A 26,788-nucleotide genomic window follows, 5' to 3' on the forward strand; every position below is an offset into this window, starting at 1 on the left:
TCTATAGCTATCTAATTCTACTACATTTTTGGCTTCTTAATTTACGAAATTGTCTTCTACATACACACACACACACACACACACACACACACACACACACACTCTATGCATACTTAACTACCTCTGTGCATTTAATAGAAACATGATACCTTTGTTGGCTAAATGAAAATGCAGAGTTGAAATAAACAAAAAGTCCAATTAAACACTAAGAATTAAGTTCAACAGAGCCCTAAATAAAGGCTAAAAAAGGTTTACATATTCTTAAAACCGATTTCATAGAAAAGGCATGTACAGTTCTGAGCTGTATTAGGTTTCAACAGAAATGATTTTATGGTAAATTATGGTTAAAATCAAAAATGATTTTATAGTAACATAAACTTGGATAGTAGGAGTTTCTCTATATGCTGTATAAACAACACTCCATAAAACACTAGCAGTTGATTAAAAGCCATTGTATAGTGATTTTTACCACTAACATTTAATAAATTTAACCTTATCAAATACAGAAAAGTACAAAGAACAATTCTATCATTATCACTGTTACATTTTGATATATTTCTTCAGAAATTTTCTATGTATAAATTTTGATTTATAGAAACACAGCATACAGGGGCGCCTGGGTGGCTCAGTCGGTTAAGCGTCTGACTTCAGCTCAGGTCACGATCTCACGGTCTGTGAGTTCGAGCCCCGCGTGAGGCTCTGGGCTGATGGCCCAGAGCCTGGAGCCTGCTTCCGTTTCTGTGTCTCCCTCTCTCTCTGCCCCTCCCCCGTTCATGCTCTGTCTCTGTCTCAAAAATAAATAAACGTTAAAAAAAAAAAACACACACACACACAGCATAGAGACTGCAGAAAGACACCTTTTGCCTTGAGTTCTGTGAAATGTCCTTGAATTCTTGTAATACTTTTTACCTTTGTTAGTTCAAAAGCATTTCTTCTTTAAAGAATTTTTTTTGCCTTTTGATTTTTTTATTACTCAAAAAACTTCATTTTTTTATTTAGCTTTCTGATTCTGTGCTTATGCCTTCAACACTTTAACGATTTTCTGCTCCTCAACAGGAGAGCACACTTGATCCTGTCCCAAACACATATAGCACACCATAGGCCTTGCTGATGTATTTTTCATTTTAGATAATCTCATAAGAACTGTAAGTGTCACAGCATAAACTCCTCAAAGTCAGTCTGGGCCCATACCACATGGGGATTTTGGTGCTTTCCCACCCTTCTTTGTATAAAGAAGATTCTATTACCAGGGGTTCAGGACAGCCTCGTTTTGTTAGAACCTATATTGTATGTAGGACAGCCTATGACAGTATGTCAAATGCTGGACCATTCTGAATGCCTAAAGACACCATCCCCAGAAGAGGAAAAAGCTTCTGTAAAGAATTTTAATTATATGATATTTTACTCTACTTTCACTGTCGTAAGTATTGTTATTTCAAACTCATAAACACGAGGCCTATATAGATTTTTAATTCTGAGATAGCTTCATACATTAAAAATTTTTTCTATTAGCTCTTTTTATGATGAACTGTAACAGAAATATAATTAGACCAAAGGGAAAGTACCAAATAGATAATTCCTATCATTTTCAGTAAGGCTGTGCCAATACATGCTATGAACTAGCAAAATGAATACTGTATGCAGACTTGGGATCTAACCACCAAATATCCAGGTCTCATCTCATGGGTTGGGTTATCATCACCAAATCACTTCTTTGCCTATAGTATAAGAAGACAGTCAGATTCTTTTTCCTGAGCCTTAGAAAGGTTAAGGTATCATGATTTACAATATTCGGTCTTCTTATCCAAAAATAATAAATCTTAAATTTCTAAGTTTAATAGTTTTCTACATATAAACCTTGCTTATTTAGGGGCACCTGGGTGGCTCAGTCGGTTGGGCATGCAACTTCAGTTCAGGTTATGATCTCACTGCTCATGGGTTTGAGCCCCGCGTCGGGCTCTGTGCTGACAGCTCAGAGCCTAGAGCCTGCTTCCAATTCTGTGTCTCCCTCTCGCTCTGCCCCTCTCCCACTCATGCTTTCTCCCAAAAATAAATAAATGTTAAATCTTGCTTATTTATCACTAACATAATTTCTAGCTATACTAAGCCTTTTGTTACTATTATAAATACTTATTTACCTAGGCTTTTTTCTGAGACTATGAATGAACTTACTGCCTCAAATCCCATAATCATTACTGAAACTATATTGTTCTTCTACATACTGTGGTTCTAAATAATACAATCAAATTTCAGTTTCTTTGAACCTTTGATGTGTGTTAGTGAAAATAAATTAAACCTCTCTGAAATTATAGAACATTCATGTAAAAATGGTCTACTTAAATCTTATAGTGAAAAATCAACAATATCCTTTAGGGACACAAGAAGACAGTCAAATCCTGCTTTATCTAGATGTTTATCTACTACTGCTTTATCTAGATGTTTTAGGAACTATATTAAGTTCAACAATGTCATTATTGCTATTAATAACATGGCCAACCTCCAAATAAAATAATCAATTTTTGAGAATAAAGAGCATACACTAATCATGTGTTTAAACTAAGTAACCAAACACATTAAAAACCGAATAGAATTTACATGATTCTTAGAATATTTTCATTGCCAAGTTAGAAAAATTATTTCCAAAAAGGAAACAGAAACATGATATGCATTTTTAACAGTTTCTTTTAAAAGCTCTTTTCTCCCACAATAATTATACAGATATATTATACACCATTTCTCTTTCTTTCATATTATTTTAATATACAACTGATAAATATATAAAGTGTGGCAGACATAAAACTTAAATGAGAGCACCTGGGTGGCTCAGTCAGTTAAGCATCTGACTTCTACTCAGGTTATGATCTCAAGGTTAATGGGTTCGAGTCCTGTGTTGGACTTTGTGCTGACAGCTCAGAGCCCAGAACCTGCTTTGGATTCTGTGTCTCCCTCTCTCTGCCCCTGCCCCACTCGCACCCTCTCTCTTTCTCAAAAATAAATAAACATTAAAAATTTTTTTAAAATTAAATCCAAAGTTAAACTTTGTTTTACTAACTTTGAAATATGACATTGTTCCACATGAATTAAAATATGGAGTTATAACTCATGAATATATTCTTGCACTTACAAATGGCCAGTTGGTAGTATTTGGAATATACAACTATATATTCTATTCAGACATGGTACAGCAGTTAATTAATTTTGGAAAAACAAATGAAAAAACTCTAAGAAAAGTTCCAAAAGAGAAGAGTATATAAAATGAGCATTTTAGTAAAAAATTAGTAGAGCATACTTTATACTGACACAAAAGTCAAAAAAAGAATAAAACACCTTCTTTAAATTATTTTAATTTCTTAAGGGTAGAAAACAGACCAAGTAAAACTGACCTTTAAAAGTTCCTCTGATGTAGGGCGATCTTGAGGGATTTTCTGGAGGCAAGAATCTACAAAGTTGCGAAAATAATCAGACCTATTGTAAAGGAAAGTATCAAGTGAACATATTGCTATTTCCTTTTAAAACACATCCACAAACCATACAGAGAAGATCAGCATAGTCCCTGTGCAAAGACGACATGCAAATTCATGAAGTATTCCATATTTCTGAGCAATAGGTGTTGTATGTAAGTGTCAAATTACTAAATTCTACACCTGGAACTAATTTTACACTATATGTTAACTGGAATTTAAATAAAAACTTAATTAAAGAAAACAACATCCACAAATCAAGGCATGTGCCTACTGGTGGGAGGGGGAATGGAAAAGGAATTATCAAAAAAAAAGCAGATAAAATATATTGTATATTTTATATAAATCTATGAAAATCTATTTTTTTTTAATGTTTATTTATTTTTGAGACAGAGAGAGACAGAGCATGAATGGGGGAGGGTCAGAGAGAGGGAGACACAGAATCTGAAGCAGGCTCCAGGCTCTGAGCTGTCAGCACAGAGCCCGACGTGGGGCTCGAACCCACAGACCATGAGATCATGACCTGAGCCGAAGTCAGACACTTAACCGACTAAGCCACCCAGGTACCCCTATGAAAATCTATTTAAAGCAACCAATGAATCTTTACCATTTTCCAAGGACAAATTTACACAGATTATTTAAAAAATCCTGCTCTCACAAGTTAAGAAACAAAACAAACGAGCAAAGGGGGGCAGAGAGGGAAGGAGTGGGGGGAGGGGGGAGAGAGAGGCTCAAACCAAGAAATGGACTCTTAACTATAGAGAACTGATGGTTGACAAAAGGGGGGTGTGTGGGGGGATGGGTTAAATAAGTGATGAGGATTAAGGAGTATAGTTGTCATGATGAGCCACAGGGTGATGTATGAAATGCTCAATCACTATATTGTACACCTGAAACTTACATTACACAGTATGTTAACTGGAATTTAAATAAAACTTAAAAAAAAATCCTACTCCCACATATTTAAATATCATAACTTGTTTTATATTGAGGCAAAATTAGGGAAGCCAATCTTTCTTCTTTGCATTCAAATTTAAGGTAACATTCTTTTCAATTTTTTGTTTCTTTTCTCTACGCCATCTCGCTTTCTTTTTTTTTTAATTTTTTTTTTTAACGTTTATTTATTTTTTTTGAGACAGAGAGAGACAGAGCATGAATGAGGGAGGAACAGAGAGAGAGGGAGACACACAATCGGAAGCAGGCTCCAGGCCCCGGGCCATCAGCCCAGAGCCCGACACGGGGCTCGAACCCACGGACCGTGAGATTGTGACCTGAGCTGAAGTCGGACACTCAACGACTGAGCCACCCAGGCGCCCCGCCATCTCTCTTTCTTGTTTGCCTCTTGGATCATCTTCTCTATTGCAACTTTAGAACATCAATCTATTTGTTTTGGAGGGAGCAGTTTTACACCTAAGTATTTAGTATTCCTAAATAAGTGCATAAACTTCCATTAAGCCCAGAAAATCAATTTAGATATTTTGTAAAACATCAAAAGTCTGCAATGTATTTTTAAAAATGCTTATTGTTCTGAGAGAGAGAAAAAGAGAGGGAGTGAGGATGAGCCAGGGAGGGCAGAGAGGGAGAAAGAATCCCAAGCAGGCTCCATGCTAACATCACAGGGATTGAATGAGGTCACGAACCATGAGCTCGAGACATGATAACTGACTGAGCCACCCAGGTGCTCTAGAAGTCTGCAACATATTATTATACAATGTTACTGATGAGGGTGAGGAAGGTAGTAATAATTACTTAATCAATGTTTGTCTTTCCATATTCACATAAGATTTTAAATTCCTTGAAGGCAAGAATTCTTTTTTGAATTCCTATGTATCAAAGAGTGTAACGATAGTCTGTGTTCAATATACTTATTACTAACATATACCATGATGGTAAACTCTGTGCCAGAAGATTCCTTCTACATATCTCTAAACAGGTAACAATGATCTACAAATCTGCCTTAAATATATAATCTTAAAAAAAATAAAGTTTCACTAATTTATGTAACTACTTGCGAATTTAAAAGTATTTAGCATTTTAGATATCTCCCCAGAAGTTTTTAAATGCTAGATATACTTGAATATACTTAGATACATACACTAAAATTTTCTATCAATGATAAAAATTCTAGTTTTCTAAAACTGTCAATCTGTCCTTTATAAAGTTCTTTACATGAATGAGCTAATTTTATCAAATCAAGGAAGCACTAGAACATGGAATAACAAACCATTCTAAATATAAATATCATAGTAACAATTAGAACAATTGCAAAGTTATGAATTATCTGATAATTTTGATAAATCATTTTATCTATACTTTAAACTTCATAAATTATAAACCATTCCCCCCAAAAATACCACTATAAGTTGTGGTAATCTATGTATTTTAGTTATAAAATACTGTTTAAATTAAGCTATTTATTATATAATCAGGGTTATATGTGTTCCAAAAGTTCAAAGAAAAAAATAAAATTTAAAATTTTATAAAAAGCAATACTTTTTGCTTCTCTGTGGCCTCATCTATCTTTATTTCTGAACTGAGTTACACATATGTTACAAAAAACAGAATATATAGAGGATAAACATGATGGAGGGTAAAACAAACCAATTTAATATCTCTTCAAGTAATACACTTTACCTAATTGAATTAAATCATTTTGATAACATTATTTAAAAAGTATTTAATTTATACAATGTTAAGTAATATATGTCCAAGCAATACTCACCATTCATTAGACTGTAATGTAGGGGATTCATTTTGGGCTATGTGATATAAGGCACTCATTGCATTCATATTAAATAAAGGAGGCTTCCTTTCCGCTGTAAAAGAAAGAAAATTTTCCTGTTAAAATATGAGCCTATTAAAAAGAAAAAAAATAATAAAATAAAATAAAATAAAATAAAATAAAATAAAATAAAATATGAGCCTGTTATATAGAGGCATGCTTGCAAATACTGTTAAAAAAAATTTTTTTTTTGGAAATAGTCTCAAACTTAGCAAAAAAATTTCCAAGTAGAGCTCAAAGAACCTCTTCTTTTCTTTTTTCTTTTTAAAAAATTTTTTTTAACTTTTATTTATTTTTGAGAGACAGAGCATGAACGAGGGAGGAACAGAGAGAAAGGGAGACACAGAATCCAAAGAAGGCTCCAGTGTCTGAGCTGTCAGCACAGAGCCCGATGTGGGGCGAGATCATGACCCGAGCCAAAGTCAGAGGCTTAACCGACTGAGCCACCGAAGCGCCCCTCAAAGAACTTTTTCAAGTGAGTCAATTTACACTACGTTGCTGGCTTAATACTAAGTTGCTGGCTTAATGCCCTACCACCCCTAAATACTTCAGTGTATACTTTCTATAAATAAGAACATTCCACTAAAGCACCACAATTAAATCAGACCATTAATACTGATACAGGACTATCCTCTAATCCTCAACCCCCATTCAAATTTCAATCAAAGTTCCAATAATGTCCTCTGTAGCAAAAGCAAGCCTTGATCATTTGCATCAAGGAATGGGTGAGTCTTATCTAAATTGTTAAATTAACATAAAATTGTTCATAATACCTTCCTATAATCCTTTTAATACCTGTAGTAGTGATGTCACTTCTCATTCTTGATATTGGTAATTTGTGTCTTCTTTTTTTCCTGATCAATCTGGCTAGAGACTTTATTTGATTCTTGCTTTGATTTTTTACATTCTCTTTCTTCTGCTTATTTTGGGTTGAATTTACTCTGTTTCTTTTCTTTCTTTTTTTTTTTTTTAAGTAGGCTCCACACTCAACATGGGGTTTGAACTGATGACCCCAAGATCTAGAGTCGCATGGTCTACTGACTGAGCCAGGTGCACCTTGCTCCTCTTTTTCTAGTCTCTTAAGGTAATAGCTGAAGTCACAACCTTGACAATTTTGAAGTGTACAAGACTCTTGAATGTTCCTCAATTTGAATTTGTCCTATGATTAAATTTGAGTTATACATCTTTGGCAGGAATATCAAGAAGTAAAACATATTTTTATCATTGTTACATTTTCTCAAGAGGTGGTGCATGATTTTGAATGATTCCATTATATTAAGTTTATATATTTATTTTGAGAGTGAGCAAGCATGCACGTGAGCAGGGGAGGGGCAGAGACAGAATCCCAAACAGGCTTTGAGCTGTCAGCACACAGCCCAGTGCGGGGCTCAATCTCATCAACCAGGAGATCATAACCTGAGCCAAGATCAAGAGTCTGACACTTAACCACAACTGAGACACGCAGGTGCCCCTTCCCACTTTTAAATAAAGTTGACTGGAATACTTTTATAAGAAGAAAAAAAAGGAAAGAATATTGGACTGGAAGGGGAGAAGCATGGAGAATCAAGAACAAGAAGATGGACATCATCATCAATTACAGTCACAGTTCAATTATCTACCTGGCTCACTTACACTGGGAATGTTAGGTCCCACCCTGGGAATGATGGTACACTACCTTTAGCATAGCTCCCTTTATGGGCAACAGAATAAAATGTGTGCAGAAAATCAAACTGTTACAATATGGCATGAGGTCCAATATCTAACCCTCATACTTAATTCAAAGTAAGGAGTATCCTAGGCAGAGGTAAGTAATTCATAAATGCTTTAGACACTTTCTACCTAAGGTAAATATAGTAATCAGACATATTTTACATGTTTAACAAATACTCATTAAATATTGGACATAGATACCTGAAAATTAGCATCACAGTGCAAAATTATTTTAGGCAATTTAACAAAGCAAATATAATATACCTAAGGAACAATGCTTACCTAGTTCAATACATGTTATTCCAAGAGACCATACATCTACTTTGCCATCATACTGTCCTTCATCCATGGCTAAAATTACTTCTGGGGCCATCCTAAAACATAAAATGACACTTAAATTAAAAGCAAAAAAAGGTATACTATGCTTTTTTTTTAATGTTTATTTATTTATTTAGAGAGAGATAGAGCACAACGAGCAGGGGAGGGGCAGAGAGAGAGGATGAGAGAGAATCTCAAGCAGGCTCCGAGTTGTCATCACAGCTTGTCATCAGGCCGAAATCAAGAATCTGACACTTAACTGGCTGAGCCACCCAGGTGCCCCAGTATACTATTCTTTAAAAATATTGGGGCGCCTGGGTGGCGCAGTCGGTTAAGCGTCCGACTTCAGCCAGGTCACAATCTCGCGGTCCATGAGTTCGAGCCCCGCGTCGGGCTCTGGGCTGATGGCTCAGAGCCTGGAGCCTGTTTCCGATTCTGTGTCTCCCTCTCTCTCTGCCCCTCCCCCGTTCATGCTCTGTCTCTCTCTGTCCCAAAAATAAATAAACGTTGAAAAAAAAATTAAAAAAAAAATATAATGACCATCTACATAGAGAACACCTGTGTGAATTCTAGATGAATTCTAGACATTATGTCTGGATGTAAGAATTTTTATAATGAGAAATAAATGCACCACAGGCTGTCAGGTAAATATTTACCATTGCATATAGAGTGTGAGACTCACTCTCCCCATTTGTCATGATCATGTAACAGCATCCTAAAGAAAGGATGCCCCAGAGCAGGGCTGCATACTATAACATTGTATAATTCTTGGGCTAGTAAGTCTTAACTATTTTGATCTCAGGATCCCACTACAAAAGTCTGATTTATGCTTGAAAGATGGAATTTCATCATTGACAATACTGTCAGTTGTTTTCCTTCATGTGACAAGCTCACTCCATGCATTTAAGAAAATATCTGCCACAATAACCAACACTGAATAACAATAGTTTGTCAGTCTTCCTTTTAAATAGGAACAGTGCTCCATGATACACATGGCTAGAGCAGCTCATAACGAAGACAATTACACAATTATCAACCTTACAGGTAGGTGTCTTGGTTATAAAATGGAACATTAATTCATGTTTTCAATTAGACATTTTTTTAAACTGTTTTTTAATGTTTATTTTTGAGAGAGAGCGGGAGAGACAGTGTGAGTGGGGAAGGGCAGAGAGAGAGAGGGAGACAGAAAATCCAAAGCAGGCTCCAGGCTCTGAGCTTTCAGCACAGAGCCTGAGGCAGAGCTTGAACTCGCAAACTGTGAGATCATGACCTGAGCGGAAGTCAGACGCTTACCTGACCAAGCCACCCAGGTGCTCTTAGAGTCTAAACTTTTTTGGTGGTACTATACTTCATCTGTTTTTGGTGTTAAGCACAGACTGACCCTTAGAACAGTTGCTAATGTTCAGTAGGATTGTCACCAGACACCCCAGTGTATGTGAGTGTGTGTGTCTGCGTGTAAGTGTAAAGACATCCAAATATGTACCTCGTTACTATGCTCCAAATTCTCTATATACAAATTAACAAGTATGTAAATAAAGTAAATTTTCAATGGTCAACAGAAGAGTGTTTCCAAGGTGTTCTTTAAAATGTTGAAGTAAGTTTGGGAAATTACTAAGTTAAGGAGAGCTAAACAGGGTAATTTTGTTTTTTATTTGTAGAACTTTTCAGGGCTTTTTTAGTATCTAATATTCATCATTAATTTCTAAACAGAAGAACCATTAAGAAATATAATTTGCTCACAGAACCCTTTTTTATAGAAGGGAAATGGACTCTATCTAAACTAGAGTTCTACATAAGAAATTTTTGATCATCTAGAGCAGTGGAAGAGTAAAAACTCTTCAAGTTTTTGTTTACCTCCAATGAATTTAAGAAATCTATTTATCCCCTTGTATACTTTTACATTCTCTATATTTTATAATTTAATAGCTACAAAGGATATAATGTGCAGCTTATGTATATACTTTATATTGTATATGTGATTTAAAGATATTTAAAATGTGGAGTTACAGAGTTGTTTTATTAAACAGCAGTAACAACAACACACTGCTGTGTGGCCAAATTACCAAAGCCAGTCTTCACTGTCCTATCAATCAGTCAAATCAGAATCACTTTCTGTCAAAAAAGTCTGACTTCATTTTCAATGCCAACATGTTAATGTGTCTCTATGACAGCCATCTCAGTTATGAATTTTACACTAGAAAAAAAGAAGGGAGAGAAGATAACTGGGGAGAGAGAAAAAGCAAGGAGTAAAAGGAAGGGGAGGAAGAGGACTCGAAAGGGACAAGGGCTTGCTAAGACTTTGTATCCTGACTCTTCAGTATTTCTGATAATTACTATACATTCTCTCAAATTGTACTTCTGCTATTGCTTTGAGGCTATTACATCCCAGACCAACGCATCATTGTAATATTCAGGATGGGTAAGAAGTCCTTCCTTTATAAAGTGAGAGAGGGAGATTTGGAAAGTGGGTGGTAAAGAAGATGTAGTGGACCTAAGACATCACTCTCACCATACACAGAGAACATGTGGGAGTTGAAGATCTGGACAATTATTCCCTTCAAACTTACTGACATTAATAACGAATTATTTACGGATAAAATAGATGATGCCTAGAATTTGCTTCATAATAACTGGCAGGGTGGGGGGGGGGAGGTGGGGAGGAAGGAGAGAGAAATGAGTACATAGGGCAGGACTTTTATTGGGTTGGGTGACTGGTATGTGAGGCTTCATTAAACTTTTGTCTACTTTAATGAGTATGTGAAATTCTTCAAAATTAAAAATAAAACCAAAAAACTCTAAATCAGCTATCAGCCTTCCGATACTCCTAGTCTGAAGACACAGTAAGTATCAATCTAAAGAACACACAGAAATTTCCACTTAGCATTTCTATCTTCTCCTCACTTGGACTTCATTGAATTTTTTCACTCCCACACCCAAAATATGATGCAGGTTATGATATGGAAGAAAATATCAAGAGGACAAATGAAAAAACAGGAGATCCAAGGGCAGCACTCCAAATCTGTATTTGAAACTAACGAGGTTTAAAGTTAAGACGTCCAAAATAACATTATATTACCAGGAAAAAGATAAGGCATCTGAAAAAGTATCACCACACATCGCCTATTTCAATTATGAGGATCAATAGCAAATAGGATTATTCTTACCAATATGGCGTTCCCACAAAAGAATTGGCAGGAGATGCCATGGAAGCTGATCCAAAGTCAGCAAGTTTCACCTGGCCTGGTTCTGTCAGAAGGATATTTCCTGCTTTGATATCTCTGGGTTTAAGGAACACAGAAAATTATTTCTCTTTCCTTCATTAGATTATGTTGAGATGATAAAAATCAAATAAAAGTTTTTAAAATAGGGAAGGAGAAATCAAAATAATTAAGTCCTTGGATAATCTCTCAATTAGGACAAGGAGATGTAAGATCCACATTAGAAAACAAGAAATACGGAAGTAATATAAATATACAGTAACAATTTTCTAAAAGAGAACACAAAATGGCAGTAAAAACAAGACAGAAAAATCAAGTAATTAGAGCATAGTTTATATTTGAGTTCCCGTTTATTGTTGCAAATAGTGGTTTTAAAAATGGAATTTAATTAGCTGACCACTCCATAATAATATATACTATACATATATAGTATAGTATAGTACAGTATAGTATAATATAATATAATAATATAATTTGAGTACACCATTTAATGAAAGAAAGAAAGAGAAATTTCATACCCAAAATTTTTTTAAAGGTTATTCTTCTCATTTCCAAACCTTAGCATAGTTCTAACTAAACATGAAATGAAAACTGAAGCACACAGATAATATAGTATCCAAAGATCCCAAATTTATTTCCAAGCTTACTTTTTAAAGTCAGCAAACATACTGTTCATGCAAAATAAGAAAATTATGAGTATTTATATAATGGGATTATATGTCCAACTGGCACCATAACATACATTTAACCTTTCAAAAAAAAATTCCAAGCACTTGTCAATTCTTACTATAGTATTGTAATGGATACAATATTAAATAAATCTTTTTCCTTCCACTTATTTTTTATTTTTTAAAGTTTATTTATTTATTATTATTATTTTTAACGTTTATTTATTTTTGAGACAGAGAGAGACAGAGCATGAATGGGAGAGGGGCAGACAGAGAGGAAGACACAGAATCGGAAGCAGGCTCCAGGCTCTGAGCCATCAGCCCAGAGCCTGACGCGGGGCTCGAACTCACGGACCGCGAGATTGTGACCTGAGCTGAAGTCAGACGCCCAACCGACTGAGCCACCCAGGTGTCCCTAAAGTTTATTTATTTATTTTTGAGATAGCATGCACACGCAGGGGATGGGCAGAGAGAGAGAGGCGAAGGAGAATCCCAAGCAGGCTCTATGCTGTCAGGACATGGGGCTCGGATCCCAAGAACTTGAAGATCATAACCTGAGCCAAAATCAAGAGTTGGACACTTAACCAACTGAGCCACCCCAGTACACCATCCTTCCACTTGTTTCTTGAAAGAGGAGAGGTACTTTGATGTTGATAAGACCTTAGTTTCTAATTCCAACTCTTCCATTCACTTATTTATTATTATTAGCATGTGGATTTCTCTTGGACCTTACTATCCTCATCTAAAAAATGATAAGCCATTTAACTCACAGTGACTCTACTATATAGTTTAATATGTATTGCCTGGTTCACATATATGAAAAAAAAGAGCTAGTTTCCTTCTAAAATAGACAAAACCTAAATCAATGCTAAAAATACATTATAAAAGTTCAGGTTTTTTTTTTTTTTTTTTTGAGATAGCAAGAGTGAGACAGGATGTGAGTGGATGGAAGGACAGAAAGAGAAGTGACAAAGAATCCCAAGCAGACTCCCCAGTGCCAGCACAAGCCCGGTGGTACGATGGAAGCTCGAGCCTGACACGAAGGTGGATGCCACGAACCGTGGGATCATGACCTGGGCCAAAAGAGTCAGATACTTAACTGACTGAGCCACCCAGACTGCCCTAAAATAGTTTGTTTAATCTTAAAGTATTACCCATGATTATGGATTATCAAGGATTAACGCTCAACAGCATAAAGAGTGTTCAGTCTATGTTGTGGGATCAATGGCACAACTCTAGCATTATCAGTTACTGGAAGGACAAAACACCTAGATTTAGTTCTCGTCTAGTTTATTTGGCTTTGTAAGCACTTCGGAAAAAGTAGTCACGAATTGGGGCTTCAATTCCTTTATTTGTAAAATCAAAAAAGGTAAGACTATATAATCCCCAATGTCTTTTCCACTTTACAAATTAAATGATGCTACAATTAAATTCCTACCACAATCTATAAAGTGCACATATGTCCGAAAACCCAGTAACACATGCAGACAAAGATAAAAATAAACCTAAAGGGAGATCAAATGTTTGTAGGACAACCTAAAAAACATATGTTTTTAAGATTCTGAAATGCCTTTATTTGGCTACAACCAACACAACTTACAGGGTTAATAAGTTCCAGGGTTGATAAACGCAATAAGCCATTTGCTGTTAATACATAATAATTTTTAAAGTGCTTACCTATGGATCATGGTATGAGAATGTAAGTAGGCTAATCCCTGGAGAGCACCATGTGTAATTGCTGCTATTTCCACTTCTTGTAATGGCTTTTTGTGAACTTAAAATAAGAATTTATTGGAAAATAATTACTATACAGAATATTTTTGTTCAAAAAGATAAACATATCTAATATATGTGGCTATTTTTGAAAACTAACATTTAACAAGAAGATTTACTTCCCAAGACAATAAAACAAGGCTATTGAACTTTATAATTAGTATTACAGTTGTGCTTAGCTGTTAAGTAAATAGTTCACAGCCAATTTTCCCCTAAGCTAACAACATGTAAGAATTAGTTGATTATAAAAACAAAAGTAACAGAAGAGAAGTTCTCCCTTTATTCTCACACATCTTCATTCTGAACAGAAGGGACAGATTAAGCTAAATGACAAAGAAGGAAGAAAAATGCTTGTTACAAAGTCATAATGTAAGAAAACTCACCTAGTTTTGCTACTACAGAATAGGGCATACCATGCTAAGAACCTACAAAAGGCTAAGGTTCTTACTCTTTGTGGAAAGCTTTTATAGTATTTAAGAAAATCATATGGAATTCTCATTTTATTTTGTTAATAATTTTTACCTTTAATAATTAAAGGAAACCTACCTTCCAGTAAATCTGAAGCAGATCCTAAGCAATATTCCATTACCAGCTACATAGGAAGAAAAATTATAAAAGCATTAAATTAGTAAAAAGATTCTATTTGAGATAAAATAAATTCACCAAGGAGATCAAGAACATGGTTTCATGTCAAGCAAACACTAGTCATCATTTACCTTAAAAAAAAAAATTTATACATTTAACAATTTGTTAAATGATAGAGTTAAGCCAACGATACATTAATTTTTTTATGCCAACATATAATCACATGTATAAGATGTGTATTTCATTGATACTTACTAACTAAAACTATAAAGGAATATAGTTACTTGTTAGGAATTACTGTTAGGAAATGGAAAACTGTCCTCTGGATCTATATGCACAAACTTTAGGTTACAGTTTAAATGTTTCTTTAAAGCAAACGCAGAGCACCTCCTGTGGGTCAGGTATCTTATGTACATTAACTAATTTAATCCTCACAACCACCTTATAAGGTAGGCCCTATTATTACCCTTGGGGATCATTTCTGTTAAAAGAAAATGTGGCCTTTTCCTCTTTAAAGATGCAGTTACTATGCCTATATCACTGCTGGATTACTGCTTTGTCACCTCAATGGTAACAAGACAAAATTAATCTCTACCCTTTGTAATAAAGTGTCTCAATTCTCTACAGTTAGTATTATTCAGCCAAGGAATCATAATCAGTTCATACTTCACCAAGAGTCACTAAGACTTCACCAAGATCTTTGTGGTTAAATAGATTACAATATATTTATGTCAAAAAGGTATGCTAACTTTCATCATTGAATAATAGGATTGTTTTTACAATGTTTGATAAACCATTTGAAAAATGATGCTACTAAAAAATGTCAGAGAGCAGTTTACCATGCACATAAAGGTCAGTTAAATCTCTGTAGTAAACTTGCAAAAGTTCTATTATCTCTTATTGCCAAGGAGTTCTAAGAAAAGCTGCTCTTCCTCTCTCAGAATGAACTAACATTTCAAGGTGTTTTTGCATGGCTTTACACAACCATTTTGAAACATTCTTGAATTAATTAATTCTAAACCAAAACCAACTAAATTACAGCAAGGGGAGAAAACACCTACCCATGCTGTGTGCTCACGTAAATAGCAGCCTTTGTATTCTATACTGTTGGGATGTTTTATTCTTTGTAGAAACTTGACTTCCTTAATAATATCCTGCCATTTCTGTGGGGAGAAAAAAAGGAATGAAAGAAAGAATTATGAAAAGTTGCTTTCCTTTAGAAAGCTATATAAGAAAAAAAGGAATAACTAGAGTAAGCAGGGTTTATGCTTTATTTGTAATATTTAAATATCAAACTAACAAATTTAAAAGAAATCACATTTATATACTTTAAACTCAATTATATAATTTATAAAAGTATTTTATTCAAGGTAGAATAAATTTTAATTTGATAAAATTTATCATCAATGAGTATCATTAAAATTTTACAACCACACACCAAGGATGTTGATAAAAATTACATGCTATATTTAGTGATTTTTCTTCAGTTCAGCTTCCCCTTTCTTATTTGCAGCTTTACTAACATATAATTTACATCTCATAAAGGTGATCTATTGTGTTTCTGGCTTATGTCTTGTACCAAATATTAAGATTGTTTGTTTTTAAAACTCAAATAATTACTGTTCTATTTAAATTCCTAAATGTATACTTGCTAAATGCTAGCAAACAATTGTTATTATGTAGGAAAGTTCACAGAAAAAGCAAGCTGTATGAAAACATTTTCTTACCAATTTTACTTAAGAGCCTTCTTCACTGACAGCTATGAGGAAATACAGATAAATCTTTGGACATAAGCTACTCCAAGACAACCTTAGACACTTTCATCATATCCTAAACATACTTACTCTTAAGAAGCAACCAGACAACTCTGAAAAAACAGGTCCTTGGGTCCAAAAATCAAAGAATCTAAGGGTTTAGTAGATGTGGGAAGGAAACTAGGAATCTGCTTTTGGCTCTTGTTCAAGGTTTTCCACTAACAGGCCACATTTCTTAAGGCAGGGAAACTAGCATAATAGAAAACTTTAAGGAATGTTTTGTACTAAAATTTAAGATCATGTATTTCCTATTTTATTTCACAAGTCCTCAACAAAATACAGTGAAATATGTACAGTGTTTTATATAAAATGTGTATGATACAAGATCCTCAATTCAGAAAATATTTCATGGGCTTTAAATTTCATATTTGAATGCTCTGGAACACAAATTCAGAACACAACAAAGCCTGTATTTGTAAGCGGAGAAAAGACTTTCATGAGGACTATTCCTAACATTCTGGAAGGAGTATTAGATGTGAAAAGATGATACACTAAAATGATTCTTTCTTCTAGGTGTAACTAATCAAACAGACTCCAACACAGTACCAGTCTGCTGTGAAAACTACTTCTGAAGTTGTGCTATAGAAATGGCAAATAAAATTAGACTGAACTTATAAGAAATGGAATTTTTTTAGGAGTTTTAGGAATTTTTAGAAGATTTTTTTTTTTGGTATCAAAATAATGGAAGAATGAAATAATCAGTAGTGTTACCATACCCATTGTACGATCTTCACAAAACCCTGATTTACCATAAAATAGAGATTCCAAAGGTATAGAAAACCAAAATGTTTAAAAAGTGAAGACTAACCCAGCAATTCCACCTCTGGGCATACACCTGAAATTACGGAAAGCAGAGATTCACAGAAGTATTTGTATATCCAGGTTCATAGCAGCACAATAACTAAGTGGTGGAAGCAACCTAAGTTTCCACTGACAAATGAATGGATGGATAAACAAAATGTGGTCGTTTATACACACATACAGACAACTACCCAACCTTAAAAAGGAAGCAATTCTGACACATATTATAACAAGGATTAACTTTGAGAACGTTATGTTAAGTGAAATAAGCCACTCACAAAAAGGCAAATACTGCATGATTTCACTTATGTGAGACACCTAAAGTAGTCAAATTCCTAGAGACAGAAAGTAGAGTAATGATTTCCAAGCAAAGGAGAGAATGGAGAATTATTGTTTCGTGGGTATAGAATTTCAGTTTTCCAAGATGAAAAGAGTTCTGGAGAAGAATGGCCATGATGACTGCATGACAATGTGAATGTCTTCAATGTCACTGAACTGTACATTTAAAAATGGTTAAAATGTTAAATTTTGTTAAATGTATTGTATCGCAATTACAATCACTAAATTTAAAAATTAAAGCCTAAAGATTCTGTATTTAAAAAACTACATGTTATAAAATGAATTCATATAATAAATAGAATAAATACAATCTGACAAGAACTAATTGAGTAATAGAGAACTAAAGTGGTATCAATGTAGAATCAGTAATTTTATTTTTTGTTTCTCAAATTATTACACACTGCCCATTTTTCAGACTATACTGCCTGTTGATTATTAAAGTTTGTTTAAAATAAGTCTTACACAATTTCTAAACCACTAAAAAATTATACTCAATATAATTTATTGTTAAATGTATCTTACTCTAGTTTACCTCCTCAGAAACTGGTAATTTCTCTATGATAGAGTTATGTATTAAACCACAGTTTAAAAAAGTAATAAGCTCACTTCAGCAGCACATATACTAAAAAATTAAAAGCAAGGGACACAAGCTGGAAGACTTTTGGCATGCCACAAATGTCCTGTTTAAGGTTCTAGGCACAATTTTAATGGGTATATTTAGTTTCTGAAAGAAAATTCACTGCGATAGACACTTAATATTTCTACACTTTTCTTTAAGTACGTTTTATGTTTCTGAAAGAATTCCCATCTACCCCTAACTAAAACCAGTATGTCATTCTCTAACATACCAGTAAGAATGGATATATTTCACCCACCTCAGTAGACTGCTTCCCACTATAAGACATTTTCTTGATAGCCACCACTTCATTGGTGCGCACATCTCGTGCCTAAAAAAATAAAGGACCGTTGTGAAAATGAACACAATAAATCTGGGCAATTATTTATCTCTCTGAGCATAAAAGCATTTATAAGCTATCATGTCAAAAAGGACATCAAAAGTGCTTTCAAATACCTTAAAAAATAATAAATATATATGAAAATTTATCAAATTATCCAGGAGCTCATACTTTGGAAAGAAAAATAAAGCAAGTTTATTTTTAGTGATCTACTTGAGAGAAAAATATAGAAATTTTTTTTTTTTTTTTAGAAATTTTAATAGTACTATACACAGAAAGAAAACAAGACTAGTTAGTATATGTAAGTCTATGCTAATCGATTTTGAAATCTCAACGAAATGGACAGTTTTCTAGGTAAGAATTAATAAAACTGATCTAAAGAAAAAATGTAAAAAAAAACAATGGTGGCAGATTGAATACCAATTAATTATCTTTAAAATAGCCTTAAATGGAAAATAGTTTTACCAGGGGAAATTTCCAAGATATAAGTGGGAACAAAGGAAAAGATATCCCATTAGTTTTATGAAGGCAGTATAACCCCAATAACTAAAACCTCACAAATAGCACAAAATAGAGTACCAATTTTGTTTGAAAATATAGATAAAAGCTCTAAATAAAATTTAAAAACCAAATATTACATGGCATTAAAAGAAATTTTCATTTGGATAAAATATACTACAATCATATAAATGCAAAAGACTCTGATAATAGGAAAACACTTCATCATTTCAATTTTTTTTAAGTTAAAGGGGAAAATTATTATGTAAATGCTCAATAAATGCTAGAAATGCAGGAAAGGCCGAATGCTAAATGTACTCAGCTGCAGGAAAGGTAAAATTCCTAGAAAACCCAGATGAGAAAGGTAATTCCTCAACATGACAAATCATGTCTATTGTAAACAACTGCTAATCAGAATTAGAATGCTACAATGATATCACAATTATTTACCATTCTTATGGAACTTCTGAAAAAAGTAATAAAAATGTAACAGAAAGACTCTTGGAAAGGAAGGCCAAACTCTTACTATATGTATATTTTTAACTCTTGGAAAGGAAGGCCAAACTCTTACTATATGTATATATACACACACACAGTATTGAGTTCATAAAAGGGTCAAGACCATTTCAAATCACCTGTGGAAGAAATGATCTTCAGTTTAGACTTTAATAAATTCCAAAAGGTCAAAATACTCTAAAATTAATTATGATGACAGCTATAACTCCTATTTGCTAAAATCATTGGAATGCACAATTAAAGTTGGTGAACTTACGGTATGTAATTCATGCCTCAAAACTTGTTAAAAAAATAAATAGCACATATGTAAATTATACCTCTACAGCATTGCTTTAAAAACTTTTTAAAAAAAGACACTGTTTGGGGGGCGCCTGGTGGCTCAGTCGATTAAGTGTCCAACTTCGGCTCAGGTCATGATCTCATGATTCCTAAGTTCAAGCCCTGCGTTGGGCTCTGTGCTGACATCTGGGAGCCTGGAGCCTGCTTCGGATTCCGTGTCTCCCTCTCTCTCTCTGCCCCTCCCTGCTCTCTCTCTCTCTCTCAAAAATAAACATTAAAAAAATTTTTTTTTAATTTTTTTAATGGAACTGTATGTGGTCTTTTGTGTTTGCTCCTTTCATTTAGCATAATGTTTTCAAGATTCATGACTAATGATGTTAAGCATCATTTTTTGTGCTTCGTGGCCATTTGCGTATCTTCTTTGGAGAAATGTTAATTCAGATCCTTTACCCATTTTTAAATTGTCTTTTCATGACTGAGTTATAAGAGTTCTTTATATTCTAGACAAATCCCTTATCAGATATGTGATTTAAAAATATTTTCTCCTGTTTTGTAGATTGTCTTTCAAAGTTTTGAAACACAGAAGTTTTTTTTATTTTGATGAAGTCCAGTTTTTGTATTTAAAACATTTTTTAATGTTTTATTTATTTATTTTATTTATTTATTTATTTTTTCAACGTTTATTTATTTTTGGGACAGAGAGAGACAGAGCATGAACGGGGGAGGGGCAGAGAGAGAGGGAGACACAGAATCGGAAGCAGGCTCCAGGCTCTGAGCCATCAGCCCAGAGCCTGACGCGGGGCTCGAACTCCCGGACCGCGAGATCGTGACCTGGCTGAAGTCGGACGCTTAACCGACTGCGCCACCCAGGCGCCCATTTATTTTTGAAAGAGAGAATGTGAGCAGGGGAGAGACAGAGGCGGACAGAGAATCGGAAGTGGACTCTGTGTAGACAGCAAAGAGCTCAATGTGGGACTTGAACCCATGAACCATGAGATCATGACCTGAGCTGAAGTCAAGACGCTTAACTGACTGAGCCACCTAGACGGCCCTATCTACTTTTTTTTGTCGCTCATGCTTTTGGTGTCATATCTAAGAATCCTTTGCCAAAACCAAGATTGTGCAGATTTACCCCTATGTTTTCTTCTAAAGTGTTATAGTTTTAACTATTACATATAGGTCTTTGATCCATTTTGGAAAAAAAAATTTTTTTAAGGTTTATTTTTAATTTTTGAGACAGAAAGAGAGCATGAATGGGGGAGGGTCAGAGAGAGGGAGACACAGAATCTGAAACAGGCTCTAGGCTCTGAGCTGTCAGCACAGAGCCCGACACGGGGCTAGAACTCACAGACCGAGAGATCATGACCTGAGCCAAAGTCAGATGCTTAACCGACTGAGCCACCCAGGCGCCCCTCTTTGATCCATTTTGAATTTTTACATATGGTATGAAGGATCCAATCTCACTGTTTTGCATTAAACAGCTGCACTTTTTAATTAACCTAAGATAAAGCTTGATTTAAAAGTGGGTATACCAGGGGCGCTTAGATGGCTCAGTAGGTTGAATATATGACTTCAGCTCAGGTCATGATCTCATAGTTCATGGTTCAAGCCCTGCAATGGGCTGTGTGCTGACAGCTCAGAGCCTGGAGCCTGCTTCAGATTCTATGTCTCCCTGTCTCTTTGCTCCTCCCCTGCTTGTTCTCTTTCTCTCTCTCTCTCTCAAAAATAAGTAAACATTAAAAAATAAAAGAGGGTATACCAAATGCAAATCAATATTCTGGATCAGATTCTAAAAACAGAAGAGACAGTAGTTTTAAAAACTGGAAAACTCTGAGTATCTGGTTTATAGTATCATTTGATCAATATTGATTTCTTAGCTGTGATAAAGGTAATGTTGATAAAACATTATATAACATGTTAACATTAAGAGAAATGGGTGAAAATTACATGGAAAGGGGTGCTTGGGTGGCTCAGTCGGTTAAGCATCTGACTTCAGCTCAGGTCATGATCTCACACTCCGTGAGTTCAAGCCCCACGTAGGGCCCTGTACCGACAGCTCAGAGCCTGGAGCCTGCTTTGGATTCTGTGTCTCCCTCTCTCTCTGCCCCTCCCCTGCTCATGCTCTCTCTCACTCTCAAAAATGAATGTTAAAAAAATTTTTTTAAATTAAAAAAAAAAAGAAAATTACAGGGAAAAACTCTTTACTGTAACTGCAAAATCTTCTGCAATGCTAAGATATTTTATAATAGTAAATTAAAGGGGCTGCTGGGTGGCTCACTCAATCATCCAACTTCGGCTCAGATCACGATCTTGTGGTTTGTGAGTTTGAGCCCCACATCGGGCTCTGTGTTGACAGCTCAGAGCCTGAAACCTGCTTTGCATTCTGTGTCTCCCTCTCTCTCTGCCCCTCCCCTGCTCACGCTCTGTGTCTGTCTCTCAATAATGTTAAAAAAGTTTCTTAAATAAAATAGTAAATTAAAAAAATGAGTATAATTTATTAAAATCCAAACTTATTAGTAATGATTACATTAAAATTAAATGACAAAATGAGATCCTTTGCCTATTATGTCTAAAAATAAAAATATGTAATGTCTACAAATGTTTTTCTCTCCTTTGGGACCACATGTTGTGCTTCCTCATCATGCCTTATTAGTCTCCCCTAATCTAGAACAATTCCTCAACCTTTGTCTTTTATGACACTGTCATTTTTTAAAAAATATGCAGTGATATTTTATAGAATGTTATTAAATTTGTGCTTGTCTGGCATTTCTTCAAGATTAGATTCTGGTTATACGTCCTTGGCCAAAATACTACAAGAGTAATATCGTGTCCTGATTTTCAGGGTGTCATATCTGTAGGTATACAAGGTCTGTCTGTTCCTCCTTGATGTTACTAATTTTTATAACCCACTCAAGCACTGTCTCTTCTTTTCCAATGTATATAGTTAGAGTTACTATTTTCTACCTTGTATCTAACAAGGAATTTGTGAAGAGATGTTTTTTTTAAGTTTATTTATTCATTTTGAGAGACTGAGCACAAGCAGGGGAGGGGCAGAGAGAGAATCCCAAGCAGGTTCCGCACTGTCAGGGAGGGGCCTGCTGTGGGATCATGATCTGAGCCAAAATCAAAAGTCAAAGGCTTAACCTACTGAGCCACCCAGGCACCACTGTGGAGAGATACTTTTAAATCACGTAAACATCCTGCTCCAAAAACTTTTCCCCTAGATTACCAACCACTGAAGTTTCTAGCCCCAAACAATCTTCACTATGATGATTACAAAATGCTGATTTTTTCCAACTCTACCATTCCCTTCACATTTAACAGTCAGCATTCTGTTATAAGGAAAAGCCCTCCTTTTTTTTTTTAATTTTTAATGTTTACCATTACAATTTTTTTTTAATGTTTAATTACTACTGAGAGAGAGAGAGAGAGAGAGAGAGAGAGAGAGAGAGAGAGAGAGAGATACAGAGTGAGCAGGCAAGTGGTAGAGAGAGGGAGACAGAATCCAAAGCAGGTTTCAGGCTCTGAGCTGTAAGCACAGAGCCTGCTGCTGGGTTTGAACTCACAAACTGCGAGATCATGACTTGGGCTGAAGTCAGTTGCTTAACCGACTGAGCCACCCAGGTACCCCAATCCATTACCATTTTATATTGATGCTCAAATAATTCCAGATTTGGCCAGTGGGAGGCCCCTCACTCTGGTTTCATGTCCTTTTCCCAGGCCCCATCTTTTTTTTCTAAAGCACTTTTTTAACTTTCTGGCACAAGATTTTCTAAGGCTTATCTTTTAATGTTCTAGCCCTGAAACAGAATGAGCCATTACTCCAAGGAGCTCTTGTTCGGTTTAGTGAGGAATTCAAGATCTGAATATTCTCTGGTACTGAGGTATCACTGCGGTGACCTTCTTGCAGCAGATAGATAGGTAGATAGGTAGATAGGTAGATAGGTAGGTAGGTAGGTAGATAGAGACAGACAGACAGACAGACAGACAGACAGACAAAGAAGATATATCCTATCAAATCCCACAGGGTTCCTCCTTACTTTCCCTGATTCCATATTTCTCTCTTCTTTCGAAGTTAGGATCCTGACTCTAAATAACATCAATATTGGGGCCCCTCGGTGGCTCAGTCTGTTAAGTGGCTGACTCTTCATGATCTCACGGTCGTGAGTTCAAGCCCCACCTCGAGCTCTATGCTCACAGCTTGGAGCCTGCTTCAGATCCTGTCTTCCTCTCTCTGCCCCTTTCCAGCTCCCAAGTGCTCGCTCTCTCTGTCAAAAACCAACGTTAAAAAAATTTTAAATAATATCAGTATTATTCACTGCTCAATCCTTTAACACATAGTTTCAGAACTGTCACATCCATCTGAATGTGTAAGAAATGTATTAAGAGTTGAAAATTTGTCTCCAGTTTCTTTCTCCCAAGACTGAGGGTATATAGTTAAAATACTGTGTACAAAAGTTACTTGCATTAGTTCTATTCTGTCCTCCAATGTGGTTACACCTGAAATACAGTTGGATTCATTGTTCTTGTTTTCCTTTGATTTCAGTGACATGCCCCCCCCCACATACTGAGTAAATTTTAATTTTTAAATATGTAAAACATTTATTACCCAAAGAGGTGAATTCAAACAAGGATCATTCCATCCTCTATCTCTTCCATTCTATTCCCCACAACTGTCCCATTCTGTATCTTGAATTGTTGGTTGTGTAGGGGCATAATTTGTCTAATTTCATCAAACTATATACATTTAATATCTGTATATTTATGTACATAAATTGTACTCAATAAAAACAGTCAATTTAAAAAATACTACTGGCACACTGAATGTCTACAAGTCAGGGTTTTCTCAGTGTGGTTCTTTTATTGGGCCCAATTCTAAGATTCTATGTGTATTTTTCCTGTGTTCTGTATTTCTCCACACTAGTGTATATGGAGGAACAAGCATAAATACAGACAAAACTATAATAAAAAAAAGCTTGTTTTTGAAATAATCTGTTTTCTAGGTCCCTCCTCCTTCAACTAGTGTCCAATCTGGAAAGTAAACAAATGTGATCAACATCAAATGCACACTTACAACATGTGTACATAACAAGATTCTTCAAGGATATATACCTAACTGTTAATAATAGCTGTCCTTGGGTAGTGAAATTATAGATGGAGTTTTTATTCTTTACTCTTTTTGTGTCCAACTTACAAATGGGATATAAATCAAAAGTTCAAATTGTTAAGAATTTGAAACAAATTTTCTCTAGGGGAATAATATTTTAAATTGTGATTTTATTCCAAAGGTGCCCATTAAAAAAAATTAAATCCATAATAACTGTCAAAATGTTAAACATCTATATAACATTTGTTGCTTGAGGGGAAAATAAGCAATTTTAATAGGAAGAAGAAATAAAGAATGTGAATGGAGTTTTTTCCCCTACAGATTAAGAAAGGAATTCTTAGAGATGTTTTATGACTTTAGAGTAGTAGTTCATTGGTTTGCTTTTATTTATTTATTTGTTATCATTTGAGAGAGAGCGAGTGTGCGAGCTCAGCATGAGCAGGGGAGGGGCAGAGAGAGAAGGAGAGAGAGAATCCCAAGTAGGCTCCACTCTGTAAGCAGAGCCTAACACAGGGCTCGACCCCACAAACCATGAGATCATGACCTGAGCCAAAATCAAGAGTTGGGCACTTAACCCACTGAGCCACCCAGGCGCCCCCATTGGTTTGCTTTTAAAATTACAATTTTTAGGGGTGCCTTGGGTGGCTCAGCTGGTTGAGAGCATCATACTCTTTTTTTGTTAAGTTTATTTATTCTGAGAGAGACAGAGATCACAGGGGCAAAGAGTGAGGGAGAATCCCAGCAGGCTCTTTGCCACAAACCAACAAAGAGCCTGCTGTGGGGCTCAAACTCACAAACTGGGAGATCATGACCTGAGCCAAAATCAAGGGTCAGATGCCACTCAGGTGTCCCAAGCATCCTACTCTTTATTTTGGCTTAGATCATGATCCCAGGGTCATGAGATTGAGCCCCACATGTGGCTCTGTGCTGAGCCTGGAGCCTGCTTAAGATTCTTTCCTTGTCTCTGTCTCTCCCTCTCTCACTCCCTCTAACCCACTGCCCTGCTCATGCTCACTCATAAAATAAAATAACAATCTTAAAAATAATAAACATGTTTCTTTAGCTACCAATTTTGTCACCTGGAATCTTTTATTTATGAAGCGTACATTATTTCTCTGAAGTCAAGAGAAACTTCCTTTTCTTTTTTAGAAAAAGTCAATTTCTGGTTACAAATGAGCTTAAAAATTTTTTTCACGTTGAAATAATTACAGACTTATAGAAGTGTTGCAAAAATAGTACAGTTACCATATATCCTTCACCCTGCTTCCCATAATGTTAATACCTTTCATAGTACAGTACAATTATCAAAACTAGGAAATTAACAAGTTATTAACTATTAACTAAACTAAGACTTTATTTGAAGTTCACCAATTTTTCCACTAAAACCTTTTTTTCTGTTTCAGGATCCTACATTGCTTGGATATCATGTTGCCTTAGTGTCTTTCAGCCTGTGACAATTCCTCAACCTTTCTTTGTCTTTCATGACTTTGACACTTTTGAAAGACTATTGGTTATTTTGTTAACAGTGCCCAAACTGAGTTTACTTCCTCACGATTAGATTAATAAGAACAACACAGAAATGATGTGTCCTCAGTGTCATGTCGAGAGACGGAGTACATGATGTGAACACTGTTGATATTAACCTTGATCACTTAGTTAAGGCAGTCTGTCAGATTTATCCACTGATTTTCCCATTTCAATTAATAAATATCTTTGGGACCATACTTGAGATTATGCATATATCCTGTTCCTCCTCAGACTTTAATCCACTAATTTTTGCATCTATCAGTGGATCCTGGTTGTAACAAATATTTCCCTTAGTCATATTACATTTAATAACAGGAATTTTCATTATGTGTGTGTGTGTATGTACATCACACACACACACACACACACACACACACACACACCTTTGTGTTGTGTGAGACAGAAATACTAATACCTTCACAATTCCAATCCAACG

The 26,788-nt window shown here is 35.2% G+C and overlaps 1 protein-coding gene and 2 pseudogenes across 4 annotated transcripts in view; 1 reads left to right on the forward strand and 2 right to left on the reverse strand.

The window, feature by feature from the left end:
• The window catches only part of TAOK1 (TAO kinase 1), a 145,135-nt gene that overhangs the window by 38,457 nt on the left and 79,890 nt on the right, over positions 1 to 26,788 (reverse strand). For 2 of the 4 annotated variants that reach the window (XR_006298009.1, XM_043585574.1), the window contains exons 3-10: positions 18,345 to 18,416; positions 15,577 to 15,678; positions 14,477 to 14,522; positions 13,835 to 13,931; positions 11,436 to 11,549; positions 8,236 to 8,327; positions 6,184 to 6,277; positions 3,384 to 3,465 (exon numbers count right to left, since the gene is read on the reverse strand). Coding sequence is in view for 3 of the 4 variants with exons in the window: in XM_043585574.1 (XP_043441509.1) it covers positions 3,384 to 3,465; positions 6,184 to 6,277; positions 8,236 to 8,327; positions 11,436 to 11,549; positions 13,835 to 13,931; positions 14,477 to 14,522; positions 15,577 to 15,678; positions 18,345 to 18,416 (699 nt within the window). In the remaining variant the exon portion in view is untranslated. Of the gene's footprint in view, positions 1 to 3,383; positions 3,466 to 6,183; positions 6,278 to 8,235; positions 8,328 to 11,435; positions 11,550 to 13,834; positions 13,932 to 14,476; positions 14,523 to 15,576; positions 15,679 to 18,344; positions 18,417 to 22,054; positions 22,061 to 26,788 lie in introns of those variants that run through there. The other 2 variants (XM_043585575.1, XM_043585577.1) reach the window with 2 other exon arrangements.
• LOC122486091 lies at positions 965 to 1,875 on the reverse strand (annotated as a pseudogene).
• LOC122486198 lies at positions 3,502 to 3,598 on the forward strand (annotated as a pseudogene).

Source organism: Prionailurus bengalensis, chromosome E1 (genome assembly GCF_016509475.1).
Source record: "Prionailurus bengalensis isolate Pbe53 chromosome E1, Fcat_Pben_1.1_paternal_pri, whole genome shotgun sequence".
NCBI classification, from domain to species: Eukaryota; Metazoa; Chordata; class Mammalia; order Carnivora; family Felidae; genus Prionailurus; species Prionailurus bengalensis.